This window comes from Motacilla alba, chromosome 15, assembly GCF_015832195.1.
Source record: "Motacilla alba alba isolate MOTALB_02 chromosome 15, Motacilla_alba_V1.0_pri, whole genome shotgun sequence".
In the NCBI taxonomy this organism is placed as follows: domain Eukaryota; kingdom Metazoa; phylum Chordata; class Aves; order Passeriformes; family Motacillidae; genus Motacilla; species Motacilla alba.
This window is the reverse complement of record NC_052030.1, coordinates 2,628,596-2,647,233: the sequence shown is the minus strand read 5'-3', so window position 1 is coordinate 2,647,233 and position 18,638 is coordinate 2,628,596. Positions and strand designations below refer to the sequence as shown.

At 38.8% G+C, this 18,638-nt stretch overlaps 1 protein-coding gene across 5 annotated transcripts in view; it reads left to right on the top strand.

The window, feature by feature from the left end:
* Window positions 1-17,959, top strand: part of SPECC1L (sperm antigen with calponin homology and coiled-coil domains 1 like) — a 59,281-nt gene extending 41,322 nt beyond the window's left edge. For all 5 annotated transcript variants that reach the window (XM_038152646.1, XM_038152643.1, XM_038152642.1 and 2 more), the window contains 5 exons: window positions 187-343; window positions 3,708-3,810; window positions 13,398-13,514; window positions 14,047-14,106; window positions 15,819-17,959. In XM_038152646.1, the coding sequence (XP_038008574.1) occupies window positions 187-343; window positions 3,708-3,810; window positions 13,398-13,514; window positions 14,047-14,106; window positions 15,819-15,908 (527 nt within the window). In that variant the 3' untranslated portion in view covers window positions 15,909-17,959. The remainder of the gene's footprint in view (window positions 1-186; window positions 344-3,707; window positions 3,811-13,397; window positions 13,515-14,046; window positions 14,107-15,818) is intronic.
* Window positions 17,960-18,638: the final 679 nt, after the last annotated feature.

Sequence of the window (18,638 nt, the reverse complement as noted above, 5' to 3'; positions counted from 1 at the left end):
CATAAATGCTTCTAGTGCAGTCTAAATCCTTCATATTTCCACAGTGGAAAGCATCAAGAGGAATGTTGACACTTACTGTTAGATACAAGTTTCTGTGCTTGGTTTCTGAACTAATGCTTGTCTGAGAGCAAGTTTGAAAGTTTTTATGTTTGCAAAGGATAAATGCATGGGCAATTCCCCCCTTAGTGTCTCGAAGAAGTAGTGAGGAAATCAAGCGGGACATCAGTGCGCCTGATGGAGCATCCCCAGCAGCTCTCATGGCAATGGGTACCACCTCACCCCAGCTGTCCCTCTCATCTTCTCCTACAGCATCAGTCACCCCTACAACCAGAAGCAGAATAAGGTAACAGTCCCTTATCGGGGTTAATTTCACAGCTGTCTGCCTGCATCCCTCTAGTGTGTATTGGTACTGAGACTGCAGACCCCACACAGTAATGATCTTCAGTAATCTGTAAGAGCTTCAGAAAGGTTTTTCTACAGCTCAGTATTTGTTTTAAAAGTTAGACTAAAACTTAAGCTTTTTAAAGCTTATGAGTTAATGGCAGATTTTATACTCCCCTAGAAAAGCAAGCCTAAAGTCATGTCACTAAATAATAATAGCAGTTCAGAATGCCACAAAGCCAAATTCAGGAAGTGAGCTTGCAGCACATGCAGCAGATCATGCAGACTGGCTGGACCCAGGGAGACCATGATAAACCCTAACTTCTGTAATCCCAGTTGAAGACAAAAAGCAGCATGCCCAGATCTTAATCCCAGACACTGACAGGTCTTTTTAATAACCACGAGTCAATGGACCTGGGTTTTTTTCTCCCACAGATGGAGTCATAGTGCAAGTCTGAGCAACAAATGGCCAGACAACCTCCTTTGATTAGTTAGACAAAAGATAAGTCTGTGGTAAATATAAAACTTTTCCTCTCTGTTGTGTTATCAGTCAGAGGATTTCAAAGTATTTAATCCTCAAGTTATCCAAGTGAAGTATGTCCTCAGCTCTGCTTCATAGATTGGGAAATTTGCAGACAAAGGTTAAATAACTCTGTCAAGACCATTTCTCACAGAGCTTCCTGACAAAGCTTTTGTACAGCAGAAGTATTAAATTCTTAATGTTCAGAGACACTTGCAATATATATAAAATTCTAAGGTATTCACAGCTGTGGGTGCTTTTGAAAGTGATTTTTCTGAAGTCAGTTGAGATGGGCCTCAGTGCTGCCCTCCTTTTATTGTGCAGAAATTCAACTGAGTTTAATTGTGAGTACTTTACTACCAGCAATTAATGTGTTTGTTAGCACCTAAATTTAAATGAGTACATCCAGAAATAAGTTTGTAAAAACCCCTAAAACGCCTGTATAAGAACTTTCAACTAGTAACATCGAGTTGTATTGGTGTCAGTCTGCAGACTGGAGCAAATAGTGTGGCATTCCAGGGTGAAACTGTACAGTTGTAATTATGAAATCCTTACTGTGCTCCCAACCACTGCCTGCAGTGTTCAGTACTACAAAAGACTTAATGGGCTGTGCAGCAGTGGGTGTGTGGTGATGAGTGTGGCCTTTGGAGACACTCTAGTTTGTTACATGATCAGATTTCTCTTTTTCCCCTACCTTTTTCTGCGAGTTATTGGAAGATTAACAGTTTTTGGTGCAGCTCACTAGAACAAATACTTGCAGTTTACTGTTCCCTGTTCTAGGTGAAACTTGGTTAGCTCTGATTTGGAATGCAGTTGACCTAATATGTGAACATGTGAGATTTGTATGTCAAACCATTTCTCATTGTCTCCATTCAACTTAATGCTAATTTATTTTCTTCGGCAGTGTTTTCATAACTGTGAGAACCTGATATAAACCATGTGCTCTTACTGGAATTTGAGAACAGGCTGTACAGCTCCCTCATGGCTAAACAGTATGTTTAGCATAAAGAGAGAGGGATATTTTTATTTGAGTTCTATTGTTGCCCCAGATCTCTGTTCTTCAGTTCTCATAGTGTTGCATAACGCTCATTATAGATTGAATATGCAATCCCATTGTTACTTGTTTCAATCACCAAAGGAGAAAATCACCAGTGTAAGTTGTTGATACTTGTACTGATTTAGGAACTGAAGTACAGAATTTCTTGAAGCATCATTCTGGCTGTGTGGTGCCCATGAAGTTTAAGTACAGTGACCTACTCAGATAATTTATTTAATATTTTAAATACACAACTGTTGACTTCCTTGTCATGTTAAATCAAGATGAGCAGCTAGGTTTGAAGGCTCAGCATCAAAGGTAGCAGTTACTGATTTGTGTTTACTGTCCTGCTGGACATAAATTTTCACGGATGTTTCAGCTGTTATCTCTAAGTAACTTGGAGATCCTGCCCATCCATATGCCAGTGAAGACTGGCCAAGCAAACTGCAATACATGTACTTAAGATTAGCTCCTTAGAACATTTCCTTGTCTGTTGGGCCACGTTCTCTTTTGTGCATTGACCAAGAGATGCTGGTACATGGAACAGTCTCTGGTGTTCTGTTTATAGCACGCATGCAGGAAGATATTCACATTCCATGGATGCTTTCTTTTCCCTTAGCAGGAGCTGGAGAGTTGCTACCTGTAAATCTGCAGCAGAGAATCCACTGATGCTATTATTGACTTCCACATTCCACCCCTCTTTCCAGTCACCGTATGGGCTGTAAAGAACAAAGAGCTGAAGATTTGAGTGAATGTATACAATCCCAATGTCTTTTGGGAAATATTCAGAAAGAGTAACTTAGGGTATCATTTCTGTGAATTTTGTGAAAACTTTGCTTACATCTGATAGAACTCTTTAAAAATGGCAGATGGGGAAATCTTTGGGGTTCACTGATAGCTATCTTATTTTAATTTTACAAATGGAAATTATTAAAAACAAGAAAAATTGCTGTCACGCTTCCTGTGTGGTAACTAATGGTGTAGTACTTGCTCTTTTTGTCAAAGACTGTTAATTATAATATCTATAGAAATACTGAATCATGTAGCCAGGCCATTAAAGAAGTATTAGCCTTTATCATATATATTTTTTTCATCTAAGAATTCTTTTCTGAATCCTGGTAAAGAGATGCTTGTAATGTAAGGCTCATGACAAAATGGCCAACTTAGTCAGGTTGTTCTTTTGTTCTCCAAACTTTTCTTAAGGTAAAAATTTCTTAAGATAGCTTGACAAACTGGAATTGAAATTAATTGACTGCTTTTATTGTGCTAATACATCAAATGGCAGATCAGCCTACATAGATCTCCCCCTTCTTTTTTTGAGAACTCCAGGTCTCAGGCAAATGTTCTGTTAATAACTCCGTGCTGCTCAAATGCAAACTTGTGGTTTCAAGGTGACATTTGTAATCAGCCATGAGATGCAAAAGAGATAGCATCAGTTTATATTCTTTCTAAATAAGAAATAAAGTCACTTGAGTTAGCTTAATGGTTCAGGCTTGTGAGCTTAATTTTTCAAACTATTAGGAAGAAATATCATTGAGGTGGAAAGATCTAGTAAAAAAAGCTTAAAGGAAAAAGAAGGATGATTTGCTAATGAAAGAATTACTCCAAACTAACTCAAAAGTCTTTTGCAGGTATTCCTGTGTGTTCTATTTTTCAGTCATAAGTGCTGTATCCTGCTACTTCCAGTATGCCAAGAATTTGTCCTTCTATTTAAGCCTTTATAAATACCTATTTCTGTTGTGTTACAAGCTCTTCTGGCCTTGTTCCTAGGGAAGAGAGGAAAGATCCCTTGTCTGCCCTGGCAAGAGAATATGGAGGCTCCAAGAGGAACGCCCTGCTCAAGTGGTGCCAGAAGAAAACAGAGGGCTACCAGGTACCTGCAGAGCTGGCTGGCTCTGTGTGCAGGGGCTGCCAGGCAGTGGAGCCTGCCCGTGGCACAAGCCAGGCTGCTCCACACCTGACTGCATGGACTGAGTGCCCTGGCATGTCCTGTACCCTCCCCTTGGAACGTGTGCTCCCAGTGCTGCTCCAGCAGCAGCAGCTCCTCAGTCACTTTGCTCCACAGCTTTTTCTCAAGGGGGCAGCTGCCCTCCTACTGAAGCACTTGAAATCAGCCTTTCACAGGTTGCATTTGTGAAACTGGAGCTGAAACTTTATCAACTTAATGTTTAAATTAATGTTTCCCAAATGCAGCTAAAGTACCATTTCTCAGATTTCCGAGATTTCTTTTTTATAGGTAATTATCATAGGGTTTTCTTTGGTCTTTGAATGCACTCCCATTTGGCCTCTCAGGGAGTTTCTTTTGTGAAGGTGGCATTGTCTTGCATTTTGAACTTGGCTTTCCACTGTGGTTGTAGACTTTTTTTTTTTTTCACTTGGTCCAAATGTTATCAGAAGCCAAAAGAACTAACAAGATAACTGTCCAGAGTTCTCCTGATTACATTATTTTTTCAAAAGAATAGTGGCTTCAGCAAACTAAACCAGGATGTTAATAGTCTGACCATGATGTATTTGTTTGGTTAACTTGTATTGAAAGTGTTTGGAGTTCCCAACACAATCCTCAGTTTAAGAACTTTACTCTTTCCATGACTTGAGCCTCACAATGCAGGAGGAAGTTCAGAGCCACATAACAGGATGGTGGCCCATCCATAGGAAAAGTCCTCCTCCAGCACAATGGACAGGCTGGGATATAACCCTCCCCCTCTTCCTGTGGCACGTCTGATACTCAACTGTGCTATTTCTGAGGAGAAGCAGCTTTGTGGAAAGAGCCTTTCTCCTTCCCCACGTTTTTAAAAAGGCAGGATGTTACATTGCTTTATAAATCCTCAAACCGAGTGCAAAAATATTTTCCCATATTGTCTTGAAATGAAAGATGACTTTGACAGCTTCGTTAATCTGGTTAGGAAAAGTGATAGAAATTATTCCAAACTTTTCACTCAGTAGTTGTGTGCACACTGAAGAATACACTTCTGATTCTACAGATTGCTGCTTATAATTCCTGGAGTTTTATAAACACTGCTCAAAGGATAGCTTTTGAGACTTGGTGTATTTGTTTCAGAACCTGCAGCATGGTACTGAGAAAGCAGAGAGTATCTTCAGAGCCACTGCAATGCCTTCATTGAAATTGTAAGATAGTATCAGGAGGTTATATTAAGTAGTTCTGGGAGAAGAATGCTTTTGCTTTAGGCACATTCATTTTTCATTTCTTTGTTGTACAGAATTTGATTATTTTCAGCATCTCCTGAAAGTCAGTTCTGGTTGAACACTGTGTTGGTGGTAATCTAATGTTTTAAACATACCCAGCACTGTATTCATTGTGAGCAGTGCTTATCCAGATTTCTGGCATCTCAATGTTATCAATAACAGATAAGGATCTTTTTCTTTTTTTATTTTCAATGAATCTCTGCTTCATTTAATTTTATTTTAAAACTATGTGTGTTCAAAACTGACAAACAGGAGACAAGCATCAGGGAAATGAATATCTCCCTTCCTCATTCAATCTTGCTGAAGGTACTCAGCTCTTCTTCCTTCCCTGTCATGCAAGCATGGACAGGATACCCTCTTTACCCCCAGCTCTTCTTGGTGTCTCACACTCTGCCACAGATCCCTTTACTCCCCAGCATTTCCTATCATCAGAACTTCTACTTTTCCTCTGTACCACTGTTGTTTTGTTTGCTTTAGCACCTGGGTGAGAGCCAGCACAAGCTTTCTGAGCTGCAGGTTCATGCTGGCTGCCCAGCCCTCCTCTGTCTCTGAGCTGCTGCAGGAGCCTCACAGAACACAAGTCCTAAATATCCCAAGCTTTTCCTCTAGGAAGAGCAGCAGGTCACCTTCTATCCAGTCTCCAATTTCTATCCAATATTAGCTGTAAATATGGTAGGCTGAAGGAAAGATACTTGTAGATGGAGTCTGTAACAAGTTCTAAAATGACCTGGAAGATTGTAACCATCATTGGGAAACAAGCAAAAGAAAAGAAAGGATTAGAAACCTTTTGTTTCAGAATAATTATTTTCTTAATTTTGTCCTATTCATATTGAACTACCAATATAGTAGTATGGTAAAACCCTGTAAGCCAGTATTTTTCAAGATGTGTTTAAATCACAACTGATTCATCCACTGCCAACAGTAATCACTTTTTTTGTCTTGTTTTCTGCCTCTCACCTGGAGGTGATGTCTCACAGCTGTAGGTCTTTATGCATAAATGCATGTAAGGTATTTATAGAAAATTATTTCAGCTGTTGGTGTTTCACAGGGAAGATGGAACCATGCACCTTGAGTTAAAGCTCCATTTCTAACAGAGACATGTTTTCTCCTGGCATTGTTTTGTCTTTCATCTCTGGTGTTATATTTCATACTGGATAGTGGAAAGTAGCTAATAAATACTAAAAAATAGTAATCACATAAGTAACCAGATACAAATTGTAATTTCTAGAATTTTTTTGAAGGTGTACAGAGTTCTAGGTGAGCTGCCAGTGATTTACCCTGTTAAACACCAGGTGTGGTGGAGTTGGTTTATCCTTATCAGCAGGGTAAAATGCTGCTGATATCTATTTTATTTAATAAAATTAATTTATCTTCTTTAAAGAGAAGAAACAGACAACAAAAAAAAAACCCACACCAAAGTCAATCCAAAGAGAGAAGGTTTTTCTTTACTCCCAAGGTACTTGTGGAAAATACAGCCCTACAAAATGGAAGAGAAATAACTCCTGCTTCCTTATCCCTTCTAGAAAATTGCTTTTAAGCTTTTGATTAAAAGCCTTTAGTACTTATTTCTGCTTTAGAAGCTTGAAACTTTGTGAATGCTAAATAATTCAAATATGATAGTGTGGTGAAGCTCTTAATTTCAGTCCATTATAGTGGAATAAACCCTGTGAAAAAAAACTGTAAATTACTTCATTGTACACTTTTCTTGATTTATTCAAGCAAATTTGGAGGGGAATAAATGGTCACCTTTAAATGTAGTTGTTAATATTTAACTGTGTTCCAAATGTTTTTTTCAAGACCTCGGGAAAAAAATCGTGTGGATACAGCCAATGAAAATAAGAGAAGTTACTGGTGTAAAAGCCTGAATTGCTTCATCTCTTACTATATTGTAGCTTTTAACATGCTGCCTGAGTGCTGTTTGCAGGCAGGATTTCTCCTTGGAGCTCGGGTTTGGAGAATGGTGATCTGCAGAAGGTCAGTGCAGGACTAGCAGAGGCAGGTTCTCTATTAACTTCCACCCAGAGCCTGTCCAGCCCTGACACGATTGCACACACCAGTTACTGAGCTGCATGGTACTCTGGGCTCAGCAGATCTCTAAGCCATGAGGGAGGAGAGCTGCTCTCAAGATAAGCATTTAGATAAAAGAGGAGCAAATCACCTTTAGTTTTCAGATCAGCAGGCACAAAATAGTTGAAATTTCATTGTGTGTTAGCTTTGCTCAGGATCTGACACTGCTGCAGAGTACAGAGCTAAGTGCTGCATTTTTCAGAGGAGAGAATCCTCCTGGCTCCTCTAAAATATGTGCAGTGTCATAAAACTGTCATAAATTCCAGATATCTTCAAAGCATAAAGTAATCCCATCCAGCTGTTATGGAGCATTTACCCTGGCTGGAACACAGCTACTTTCATTTTGAGTACACAGCTAATAAAAGTCTCAAAAAGGATGTGAGCATGCATGTTTCATGTTAAAAGAGGACCAACAAACAGGATACACACATCCTTACCCATTCTTATCTCCACCAGTATTTCCATTTATTTTCCATTTTTGTCAGCATTCTGAAAGATAACGCACTTCTAGAAGTCTGGCACCAAAAAAGCAATTGTCACAAAATTGCAACAAGAATAGACTAATTTTTTTAAAGAAAAAACTTTCTTTAAGATTTACACACTTTCTAGCTACAGATGTACTTAGTGTAGCCATGTCCTCTTGTCCTCTATTTCATGCAGTGCTGCTTTCTGGAAAGACTTTTGCTGCAAAGACCTAATGTTTACCTCCTGTGCAGATCAAAGCTCCATGTCTTACAAAAAATTGATTGCTGTGCTCAATGCACCTTGGAGTCAAGCAATGCTTTCATTTGTGCTTGGGCAATAAGTGTAGAGTAACAAAACTAGAAGTAAAAAATGGTTCAGATTCCTTTTTTTATTTTTTTAACTTATCAACACTACGCTAGGTCATATCCTATTCAAAGTACTATATTGATTTTTAAAATGCACAAGAAAAGGACACGACTGTGCTTATGTGAGCCTGTGTTCAAATGCTGACTCCAGGGTGTGCAGTCTGCGCTGTCTGCTTGATTCATCAGAGCAGTCAGGATGCCAAAGCACTTCTCTCCTTGGTTTAAGCTGATGCTTTCGCCAAAAATCTTTGAGTTATGGAAAGACATGCTTCCTTTTTGTGTTTGGATTGGATTCTGATACAAGAGAAATGTCAACTTGTTAGACTTAATTATGACAAAATTTAGAATAAATTATGAAGCTGTCTGTACCTCTAAGTGTTTCAGACGTTAATGTCTGAAGCTATTACTGGATTTTGTGAGAATGACTGCTTCTTTTATGGTTCCTCTTTATGCCCAAAGTGAAAAATAACATGTGTTTGGTATGGAAAGAAACATTACCAGTCAGTGTTTAAGGGTTTTGATGGTCTAGATTTGCCATTTACTGTCTTTCCAGAAGTTGGGATTGAAGAGGCAGTAGCTGGGACTGCTACTAAGTCTATCCCAGAAATACTTTCATGTTCTCACTGACTGCCAGAAGCAGATAGCCACAGCTTCATTCCATGATCTGAGAGCCAGTGAATCCTGATTCAATGGAGCATGGATGGCAGTCCTGTTGTAGTTAACCTTTGTAATCTTCTGTAATGGATCCTCTTTTCTTTTGTGAATGCATCTTTAAAAGCTTTTAAAAGCATTTTACTAGTAATTTTCTGCCAAGGTCTGTACACTTAAACTTCAAATCTTGTTTTAAGGCTTTAATATATTAGAGCACAGAGTCATATTAATGATTCTGCTTTCTCAACCCACTTATTTAATTAACTAATACAACAGAGACATAGACACATGCTTTTATTTTCTTCATGTCCTGATTCTTTTGAGAGCCAAACCAAGTTTGGATATGGGACTTTCTCCTCCTTGTGCAGAACAAGGGGTGAAGAAATAGCTGCTATGCAGGATGCTCCTCTGCTGGAGTTCTGATGTCCACAGTTCAGGGAGATTGAAGCTGGGGATATGTATAAAAAGTGATTAAAATTGCTTTGTTCCTAATTTGTAACTGCGAGTTAGGAACAATGTTTTCTGAAAATGGGTTTCTTGATGTTTGTGGAAGTTTTCTGGGGGGATAAAAAAAGTAAGGAGTTACTGGATTATAATAGTTAACATCTGGTTCTTGTTTTAATTTTAAAACATATTTTCTCTGACTTTAGAAGACCCTCTATTAATTTAGAACTATTGCAAAAAGCAATAGGAGAAAATTTTAGAATGAGCAGCATGCTGGTTAAAACCACTTTAAAATGGTGAGTTTTAGAAAAGCTATAGGTTTGCAGAGGTTGGTAGATTGATGTTATGCAGAGCCCAGTCTGTTGAGCAGTGTAGAAAGTTTCATGGGGAATATGGTTTTAGTATTTTTTCCTATGTGAGCTCAAGGGAATCCTCATTTTGTGGTGGCTGCTCCTACTCTGCAGTTTCCAGTTCAGTAGGGGCTGGAGTCATGCTTGAAATGCTGCTTGGTTTTGGATCTACCAAGTTGTTCAAGTACCATCTGTTTGTCACTTTATATTTTTATCTTCTGTCTCCAGAATGTCTTACAAATTTTTAACTCAGTTGTTTACTCCTCGTTGGAAAGTGCCTTCCACAGATCTTGTTATGACAATGGTCTGTTGCTTAATGTTTGTAAAAATCACCTTTTAAAAAACCATCTACCCCAAATACAGAGGTGGCTTCACTCCCATCCTACCTATTAATCATTAATAGACAAGGGATGATAAATGCCCTTCGAGTTCATTTATCTCCAGAAAAGCTTTTTCCTCATTTGACAATTTATCTAAAAGTATGTCCTTCAGTTGCTTTAATACTTTGTGGTCTGAAATGTCTTGAAGAATAATTCTAGCTTAGATTCCAGCAGAATTCTCTTAATAGAGCCAATTACTTAATAAAAGCAGTAACAAAGAAGAAATTATGGCAGAGATTTTAGATTGATGTTCTGTTTACCATCAATTCTTTGAGAAATAAGAGCTTAATGCAAGATTGATTTCATTATCCTGACCAAGCTTTTTCAAAAAAACCACAAGTAGTTAAAAGCATTTAGGAAATAAAATTTGCCGTATTTAAATGTGCCAGATATGTGCTCAAAGCCCTACATGAAAAATTAAATTTTCAGTTTAAATGACAATCTGTCCCATTTCTAGATTTGTTTTTACTGTCTGACCAATTTTATACTTCTTTTAGTCTGAGAGGTAATAATAATTCATAATGCTTACAGCAATTGGAAACAGAAACCAGTCCCTTTTAATTGTTTCCTTCCGTTGTATTTAATTCAGCTTCTCTGGATACATTAAAATTCTTGGATGATAGGTTTGTTTTCTGCTTGTTGTCTTAATAATAAAAGCTGGACCCTACAAGATGATTTAGAAAAATGGGATACTCTCAGTTTGATTTTGTTTGAGAACCAACCAAACTTGTAGGTGTACTTCGAGTGGCCCTTTTCCTCCACAGTGTTTATATTAAAAATTCAGCATTCTATGGATACTTACTAATATTAAAGTGAAGATTTTAGTTTGTACAATTGTAATGTTGAAGAGAAGGTTTTTGCTTTTTGTCATTTCACTGTGGCAATGCCAGTGTACATCTTTCTCCTCCCCTTCCCACATCACTTGGTCATCTCAGGGAAAGAACATTTCAGCCAAGAGCTGAAAACCGGGTTTGAGTTTTTCTCCGTCAGTGGATTGTGTAGAAAAGCACACATGATCATTCACACCTGATTTTTACAGCCAGCTTGCCACACAAGTCTGTCACAGGAAAAACCCTTTCCCTGCCTTTCTCCATCTTACTGACACAGGTATGAGCATGAAGCTCAGAGGGTAGGAGGAGAGAACTTTCCAAAAAGTGACTTCTGTAAATGGACACATGTAGAAATTTATTTGCTTTAACAATGTGACATTTTTCCCTTTTTTTCTTACAACCTCATCCTATGTGTTGCATATGTTTCATTAATTTAAGTAACATTGAGAAAGCTTTAACCGGGCATTAATTTAAATCCAATTTCCTGTCTCTCTTGAGGAAAAAAGAGAGAGCTTTTTTTTTTTTTTTCTCCCTTCATTTTTTTCTCTTTTGCTGTTGAGTTTTCCCAGCCTGTGGCTGGGGGAAGCTGTGAGCAGAGCAGTTCCCACAGCCCGGGGGTCTCCAGCGCCGTTTCCGCGCGCGCGGCTCCGGCCGCGGGCCCTGTGAGCCCCAGCACGTACACTGAGGCCAGAGCTGGCCTGCACGGGGCCACTTCACAGCAAAAGGGCTGGAGCTGAGCAGGAAACCAAGATTTCCCTCACATTCTTCTCGAAATTGCCCAGAGTTTTGTTTTTTTCCTCTGTGGCTGTTGTTCATTTGAAGTCCAAGTGGCCTGGGCTGCCTGGCACAGAGCGCTGGCTCTGGGTGGAGTTCTCTGCCTTAGCAATAACCAGTTTTAGTGTCTAGTCCAAGACAGCTGCTTCTGATGATGACTAAATTGCTGTCAGGTGAAAGATTGGCTCAGGTGATTGTGATCCCGCACTTCTGTCACTGCAGCTTTTAGTTTCTGCTGTTAAAACTTTGAAAACTAAGTAAACTGTGTAGCATTTACATTTTTTGAAATTTTTTTTTGTTTAGGATTTTTCTCCTGGGAAGCTGAGAAGCCTCAGAGAAAAGGAAAACAATTCTTATCTTCTTTGCTTCTCTTGTGTTTTACTCCTTTGAAATGCCTTTAGAGAGTGTTTACCCACAGGTGATTGTTTCTTACATGCTGCTCTGAGTTGTTTTCACTCATTGGCCAGTTGGAGCCAAGCTGTATCAGACTCTGGAAAGAGTCACGAGTTTTCATTATTATCTTTTTAGCATTCAGTAAGTATCTTTTCTGCATTCTTTAGTATGGTTTAGTATAGTGTTTAATATAATACAGTATCATGAAGTAATAAATTAGCCTTCTGAGAACATTGGAGTCAGATGCATCATTCCTGCCTTTGTTGGGGCATTTTCCTGCAAATACAATACTTCTGCTTGAGCCCAGTTAAGTGGGTTAGATATTAAAGCATATTTATATTTCTCCTTGAAAGTGTAAAAGATATATGATATATTGTTGTTACTGGTTGTTTCCTAATTAAAGTTTAAACTGACTGCTATCCACTTAGCCTCTCTAACATTGTGTGACTGCCAACAGCCAAATATACAGTCATTTAAAAGGTCACTGAGGCATCTTGTTCATAACTCTCTTGGACTGGGCTGACTCTCCAATAATTTATACAGTCTCATGAGATGTATTTACCAGTGCCACTGAGTTTCCTACGGGAACTAAAAGATCAGGAGTGCAAGACAGCAGATTTCAGTTTCAGTCCCAAAGATTCTCTGCTGCTGTCAGCACTAAATCTGCTGGAACATCTTTATTTCCAAATGAAAGTTAACTTTTGTTTGTGATCTTGTTCATATCAGTTTCTATAGAGAAATGGTTTGTTTAAAAGAGAAAATACTTTTCCTCATCCTTTCGAAGTTTTGTCTGGATATTAATGTAGTGGAAGCAGAAAATAGAATGAACATGAGCAGAGATAGGAGCACATTGTCAGATCAGGGATTTGGGCTACTCTGGGGCACTTGGACTCGTTTGCTTTTCTGTCTTGGGGCTGTGCTGTAGAGCATCAGGGTTACTCATGGCCAGCTCTGGGCAACAAGATGGAGCTGTGGGACATCCTGATGCAGGTACAGCTGCGTCATCCTCTGGATCCTGTGGATAGAAACGCTTCCATGAGTGTTACACTAGGTTTGGTTTTCAGTTGGTTTTGTTTAATCCAGTTTGATTTGGCTGTTTGTTTAAATAGAAGCACTGATTTAGTGTTTCCAGTGTGAATCTCTGGCCCTCACAAAAATGTCTTATTCCCATGCCTCTGAAAAGCTGAGTGGAATTTTCACTTTTAAATTTGTGTTTGTGGTACAGTTGCACCAAATCCATTGCCTTCTCTAGCACAACATTTTACAGCTTTTAACATATACTCAAGCACACATTTTGTACTTTTTTATGAGGGAGGACTTAAAATTATCAGAAATTAATATGTAAAATAACTGATTTTCTTACCACTGTATTATTTTGTTTTCCTCTGTTAGTAGTGCAGTTCTTTCCACAGAACTTTGGTATTGGGCTGTCCACTTTCTCTGCCAATTTCTTTGAAGGTGTTAATAAGAAGTATTGATGAATTGGTAGCATGTCAGATTATTATTTTAATATTGCTTTTATTTTTTTCCCTTCAAGAATATTGACATCACAAACTTCAGCAGCAGCTGGAATGATGGCCTGGCTTTCTGTGCAGTTCTCCACACTTATCTCCCAGCCCATATTCCCTATCAAGAACTGAACAGCCAGGACAAGGTAAGACATTCAAAATCCCATTCCCAGGACTGCAGTGCTTTAGTTAACATGAGTTAATAAAGACCAGTGAACTAATTTGAGTTCTAAAAACCCCAGTGTTACTAGGATTTCCAAATCATCTCTTTGTATTCTGGTCTGTCACAGTTCCTACCTACAGGTTGGCCCAGGATGTACAATTAATGATCATAGATCCTAAAAACAAAATATGGTTTCATTAATGCATGAAGAGATTTTTTTAATGCTTTTCAGAGAATAAATAATCTCTTTTTTAATATTTTATAACTCAGGTGTTCTTTGCTGACAATGATATTCAGCATTATCTTCTGAACAGGCAATTAATAAAATTTTTTATAAATTTTTTGGATGCTATTAAGACACATTCATTCCTATGGCTCTTTAAAATTACTGTTGTCAAATCATATACTCCATTTGAAGTTTAAGTAGTAGCATTATTATGAACATTCTTAAGACCATTTTGTTATGTTTGAAATAGTATTTCCTTGATTTCTAACATGTTTTTCATCTCATGCAGAGAAGAAATTTCACTTTGGCTTTTCAGGCAGCTGAAAGTGTTGGCATCAAATCTACTCTGGTAAGATTTAAATGTATATTGAATTAATTATGACCCACTTATAAAAATCAAAATTACTCTGTATTGTAGTTTCAAAAGATCTGGATGTTTATACTTTAAAATAGCATCAGATGAGCTCAGCTAGAGGTTATTGCACTAAATAATGTTAAGCTTTAAAAGGAAGGTTCACCAACACTTATCTCCCAATATGAAAATAAATATTAATAACAGCAGTGGATTTTTTGAGAATGAGATTTCAAGAATCCATTAAATCTGTTCTGTCTCTGACCTACTCTAAATTATTCAGGATTTTTTGAACTCTGGAGCTACAAATCAAGCAATGTAATTTGTTCCTTTTTCTCAGTGTAGTGTGAGAGTTATTTGCCTCTTAAGTTTAGACTTTTAATTTGTCATCATTGCAAATAGTTGTAAGGTTTTTTTCAGTGATGGTTTAAAAGTTGTCTTACACAAATTTCACAATAAAAGAATTCGTTTTCAGTAGCAGAGTGTTTGCTAGAACAGGAGTATTTCTGAAGGTGTGGAGTTGGGAGTATCCCAAACCCTTGTGAGTGATCACAAAATCTCAGCTGAAATGGCCATTATCAGAAATGAGATTTAAGTGATACTTCTGCAGCCTAAGTTCTAACAAAGCTGCCATAGTTAGCAACTAACAGTACAACAGAGTTTTTAAAAATAACACTTTCCTTGATCCTTATCAGTGCTTTTACCCCCCAGCATTGTGTTTGCTGACAATGGCAGTGCAACTCCTGGGCTTTCGTACTTTGACTTTGGCACTGATTTGAGATGTGGAAGTTTTTTACCAAGTGCTGATGTAAGAATGAGATAGTGGAAAATAACTACAGAAATTCTTGCATAACTCAGCCTTAGTCCAAGTGGTTGCTGTCTGCCCTTCCTTTTTGTGATGTACTTCATTAAAGAGATTCCAAAGAGGCAAATTGAATGGAATTCAGTCTAAGTGCAAATTGCATCCATCTTAAGAAGTTAGTATCTGTTTACATACCTACATGCACGCTGTGTGTGATGTGGAGGTTTGTGGATTTTTTCTCATCTATATTACATGAGTGAGGGGCTAAGAAGGGTGTGAAACCTGCTGTATGTAAACAGGAGTGGAATGCGAGCAGAAGTTACTCATTCTCTGAAGAAGGTGTTCAGCTAAAGAACTCACAACTTCTTCTTTGAGTTCTGAAGATTCCTGCATCCAAAGCTTTCAAGCAGTCTTACAGTAAACAGAAATTACTAGGAACTGCATTACTTTGATTTGCTTTGTACATGTGCTGAAGAGAGTAGATGGCAGTCAATGATTTGTTGGTGCTTAGCCTGATGGGAATTTTGAACTTTAATTAATATCTGGGCCTGGATTCTGTGGCTCACAGTTCCTGGGTAGGTTGTGTTGATTTGCAAGGCTGGTGCAGGGTTCTGTGAACACTAAAGTCTGACTGTTGCACCAGCTGGGCTCAGTGGGGCACAACTTGAGCATGCACAGCATCAGGCGTTTCAGTCTTAAGCCAACAAAAGAACTGTCTACAGATATGCTATTCATTACATTTTGTAAGTAATACCAAGATATGTGGAAGAAAACAGAGCTTTCTTCATCAGTGCTTTAAATTGTGGAAACTTGACAGATTTACCGTTCCCAGGAATGTGTGCAAGCACTGCCACATTGCTCTCAGGGTTTTCATTCCTGATTTTGACCAATCTGTTTTCTGTGACAGGACATCAATGAAATGGTGCGAACTGAGCGTCCAGACTGGCAGAATGTCATGCTGTATGTTACAGCAATTTACAAATACTTTGAAACCTGAACCCCAATCATTCAGCAGATCCATGGGATACAACCAACGTGAGCTACCAGATGAAAATCTTACTGAAATGCTAATCCCCATTTCACTGAAAACTGGCAACATTTGAGTCCCCTCAAACTTCAGTGACACTATCATGGATTGCCTCAGATTGCTTCAGCTACTAAGCATGGGAACAACTGTTTAAAAGTAAGAACTTGTTGCCACAGTGCTTGGAATAACCCAAGTTATTAAGCTATTCAGATTAATTATGTAGCCTAAAGAGCCTGAACTACTTCTGTGCTGCCTTTCCAGTCAGCCTTCCTGAAACTTTGCTGGGAGAGTGAGATGAATGCTTCCTCTGGCATATAGGAGACTGGATGTACAGATCAAGCTTTGAGAAGGAAAAGGATAACATGGCATCATATTACTGAACTTTTTGTAGCATCCTGATTTCACAGACTCTGAATATTCTACCCCCAGCATATGGCAACCCCATACAGTAGAGTTCTTAATGGTGACTTAGTTACTGCCTATCCGCTATTTTCCATCCTTTAAAATGTGCACAATATTCTAGGAAAACAAGCTTTGATTCCATAATGACAAATTGAGGGGAAAAGTGCTCTTGATACCTCGAAAAATCTGGCACAGAAGAAGTCTTCATTCTAAAGCTTCATTATAAGCCTACCTCTGTCACAGTGATGTGGCTTTCATCTTTATCTTACGGATTGTAAAGACTAGCACATGCAGCTCCTAGCTTTCAGGGTACACTACACTTCAAGGAATCTGTGCAAAGTCCCTGTGCTTCCACTGTAACAGAAAGGAATCGATGATCACCCCTTGTCTGGCTTGTTCTTTGCTCTCTCCCTGCTTTGCCTGTGCAGCCCTCGCAGCCACCCCGGGCTGTCCTCTGCAGCAATACGAGCACACGTCCTGCATGTCTGTGGTGGAAGTGTGGAACTGGGATGGCATTTCTTCTGCTGAGAAGATACTTCAATAAGATGTAATAATGAAGTAGTTTGTCTCAAAATCCAGCTTTGCCATGTTTTCTTTGTGGTTTTCGTTGGTCTTGCACATCCTCATCTGGGTGACAGAAGGTGAGATGTTCTCTGGGAAGGACTGTGGAGGAACTGATGTAATGTGTGTCCACCCAGCCGTCTCAAGCATTGCGTGGAAATGACTCACTGTCACAAGGAAGGAATTGAGAAACTTTAGTCTGCTCAACTTCTTTTTCTTTCTGCAAATGTACCTGAATTCATTTAGCAGCTCTTGGGCAAAAGAGTTTAAGTGCCTTAGCTATCACTGAGTTGATACGTGCTGGCACTTCAGGGCCTGCTGTGGAATGTTAATGGCTCCCAATGGTTTCATGGCTCCATTTGTCACGAGCTGTTTGTTGTAATCTTGTTTGTCAAATCGAGGGGAGACATCACTCTGTCATTGCTTCTGCCTCTTGCTTTTCTGAATACTTACCAGCAGTTCAGCCATGGAACATCTCATTAATATTAAGCAGAAGCCAGCTTGAGCAGTGAGTTCTGTAACAGCTGCTATTTATAAGCACAGGCTCTTTCAGCAGAAACCCCATTGTAAAGAAAATAAATCTGTTCTATGGTGCTCTTACGACTGTTAAGGACAGTTTGAATGTCATAGATGTTAACCCAGTGAATGCAACTGTGCTTGGCATCTGTGAAACTTCTTCATGGTAAAAAAGCACAGATTTAACTCAAAAGTATTGCCAAATCCAAAACCCCATCATTGAAGAACGTAGCCCACATGAAGAGTAATAATTCAGCATGTCTCTAGCATTGTATAACAGTACACATTTACACTGATATGTGCCTGTGAGAATTATGGAACTTTGCAAAATTACTACTTAACCTGTGCTGAGGACCTTTGGAGAAGTTTTCAGAGCAGAGGTGTCTCAAACATTCTTGCAGCTCTTTAGAACTAGAAGTAGAGACCCTCAGATTATTAATTGGTGCGTTTGAAGAGCCAGCATAATCTAGAGACAATTGTTGCAAGCGAGGTTTCAAGTGAAAGATCTTCATTAATAGATTTTAATAAAAGTCTGAAATGCATTTTCCTCTCCTCTATATTTCTTCAATTTTTTTTTACTTCACTAGTTTCAATAAGAATAGTCTTAGTGGAAATACACATGATTGCTGTCTTGCTTTTCTGTCTCCTATTATTAAATTCCATATTTTGCCAGTTAGTGTTTAAAAACCCTTCTGTTTATCTTCTGAACTGATATCCTTATCTATGATTGTCTTACTCATTGCCTTAGAGTTAAAAAATAATATTTTTCTAATGAAAACGATAGCATTTCTTGATCTAAATTCACTCATCACCTGTTTTGGTGAGGTAATTCGAGCTTTGAGCTGATTTTTTTTCTGTCCAATGGTCATCTTCATTTACCTGGAATGTTGTCAGAGTCCTGAACTGCAATAACCCTGAGAGTGTCACCATTTGTCAAAGGAGGAATCACGTTTGCCAGATCCCTTCTGTTAAAACATGAACTGCTGGTCTTTAGAAAGGAAGAGAGAGAAAAGCTAGCAGTAATTATAATGGGGATCTTGTCATAAACTTCAGAGCTCTGAGAACTTCTTCTTGGTGTGATCTGTCTGATAAAGCTCCGTGAATCCAGCCCAGGAGCCCTGGGCTTCAGGAAGAGGAATTCTGTGTCCTGATGTGTCTGAGCCTTTGCGTGGCAGGTGCTGCACAGCTGCCCAGGGGAAGGAATGCAGCAATGGAAGAGCT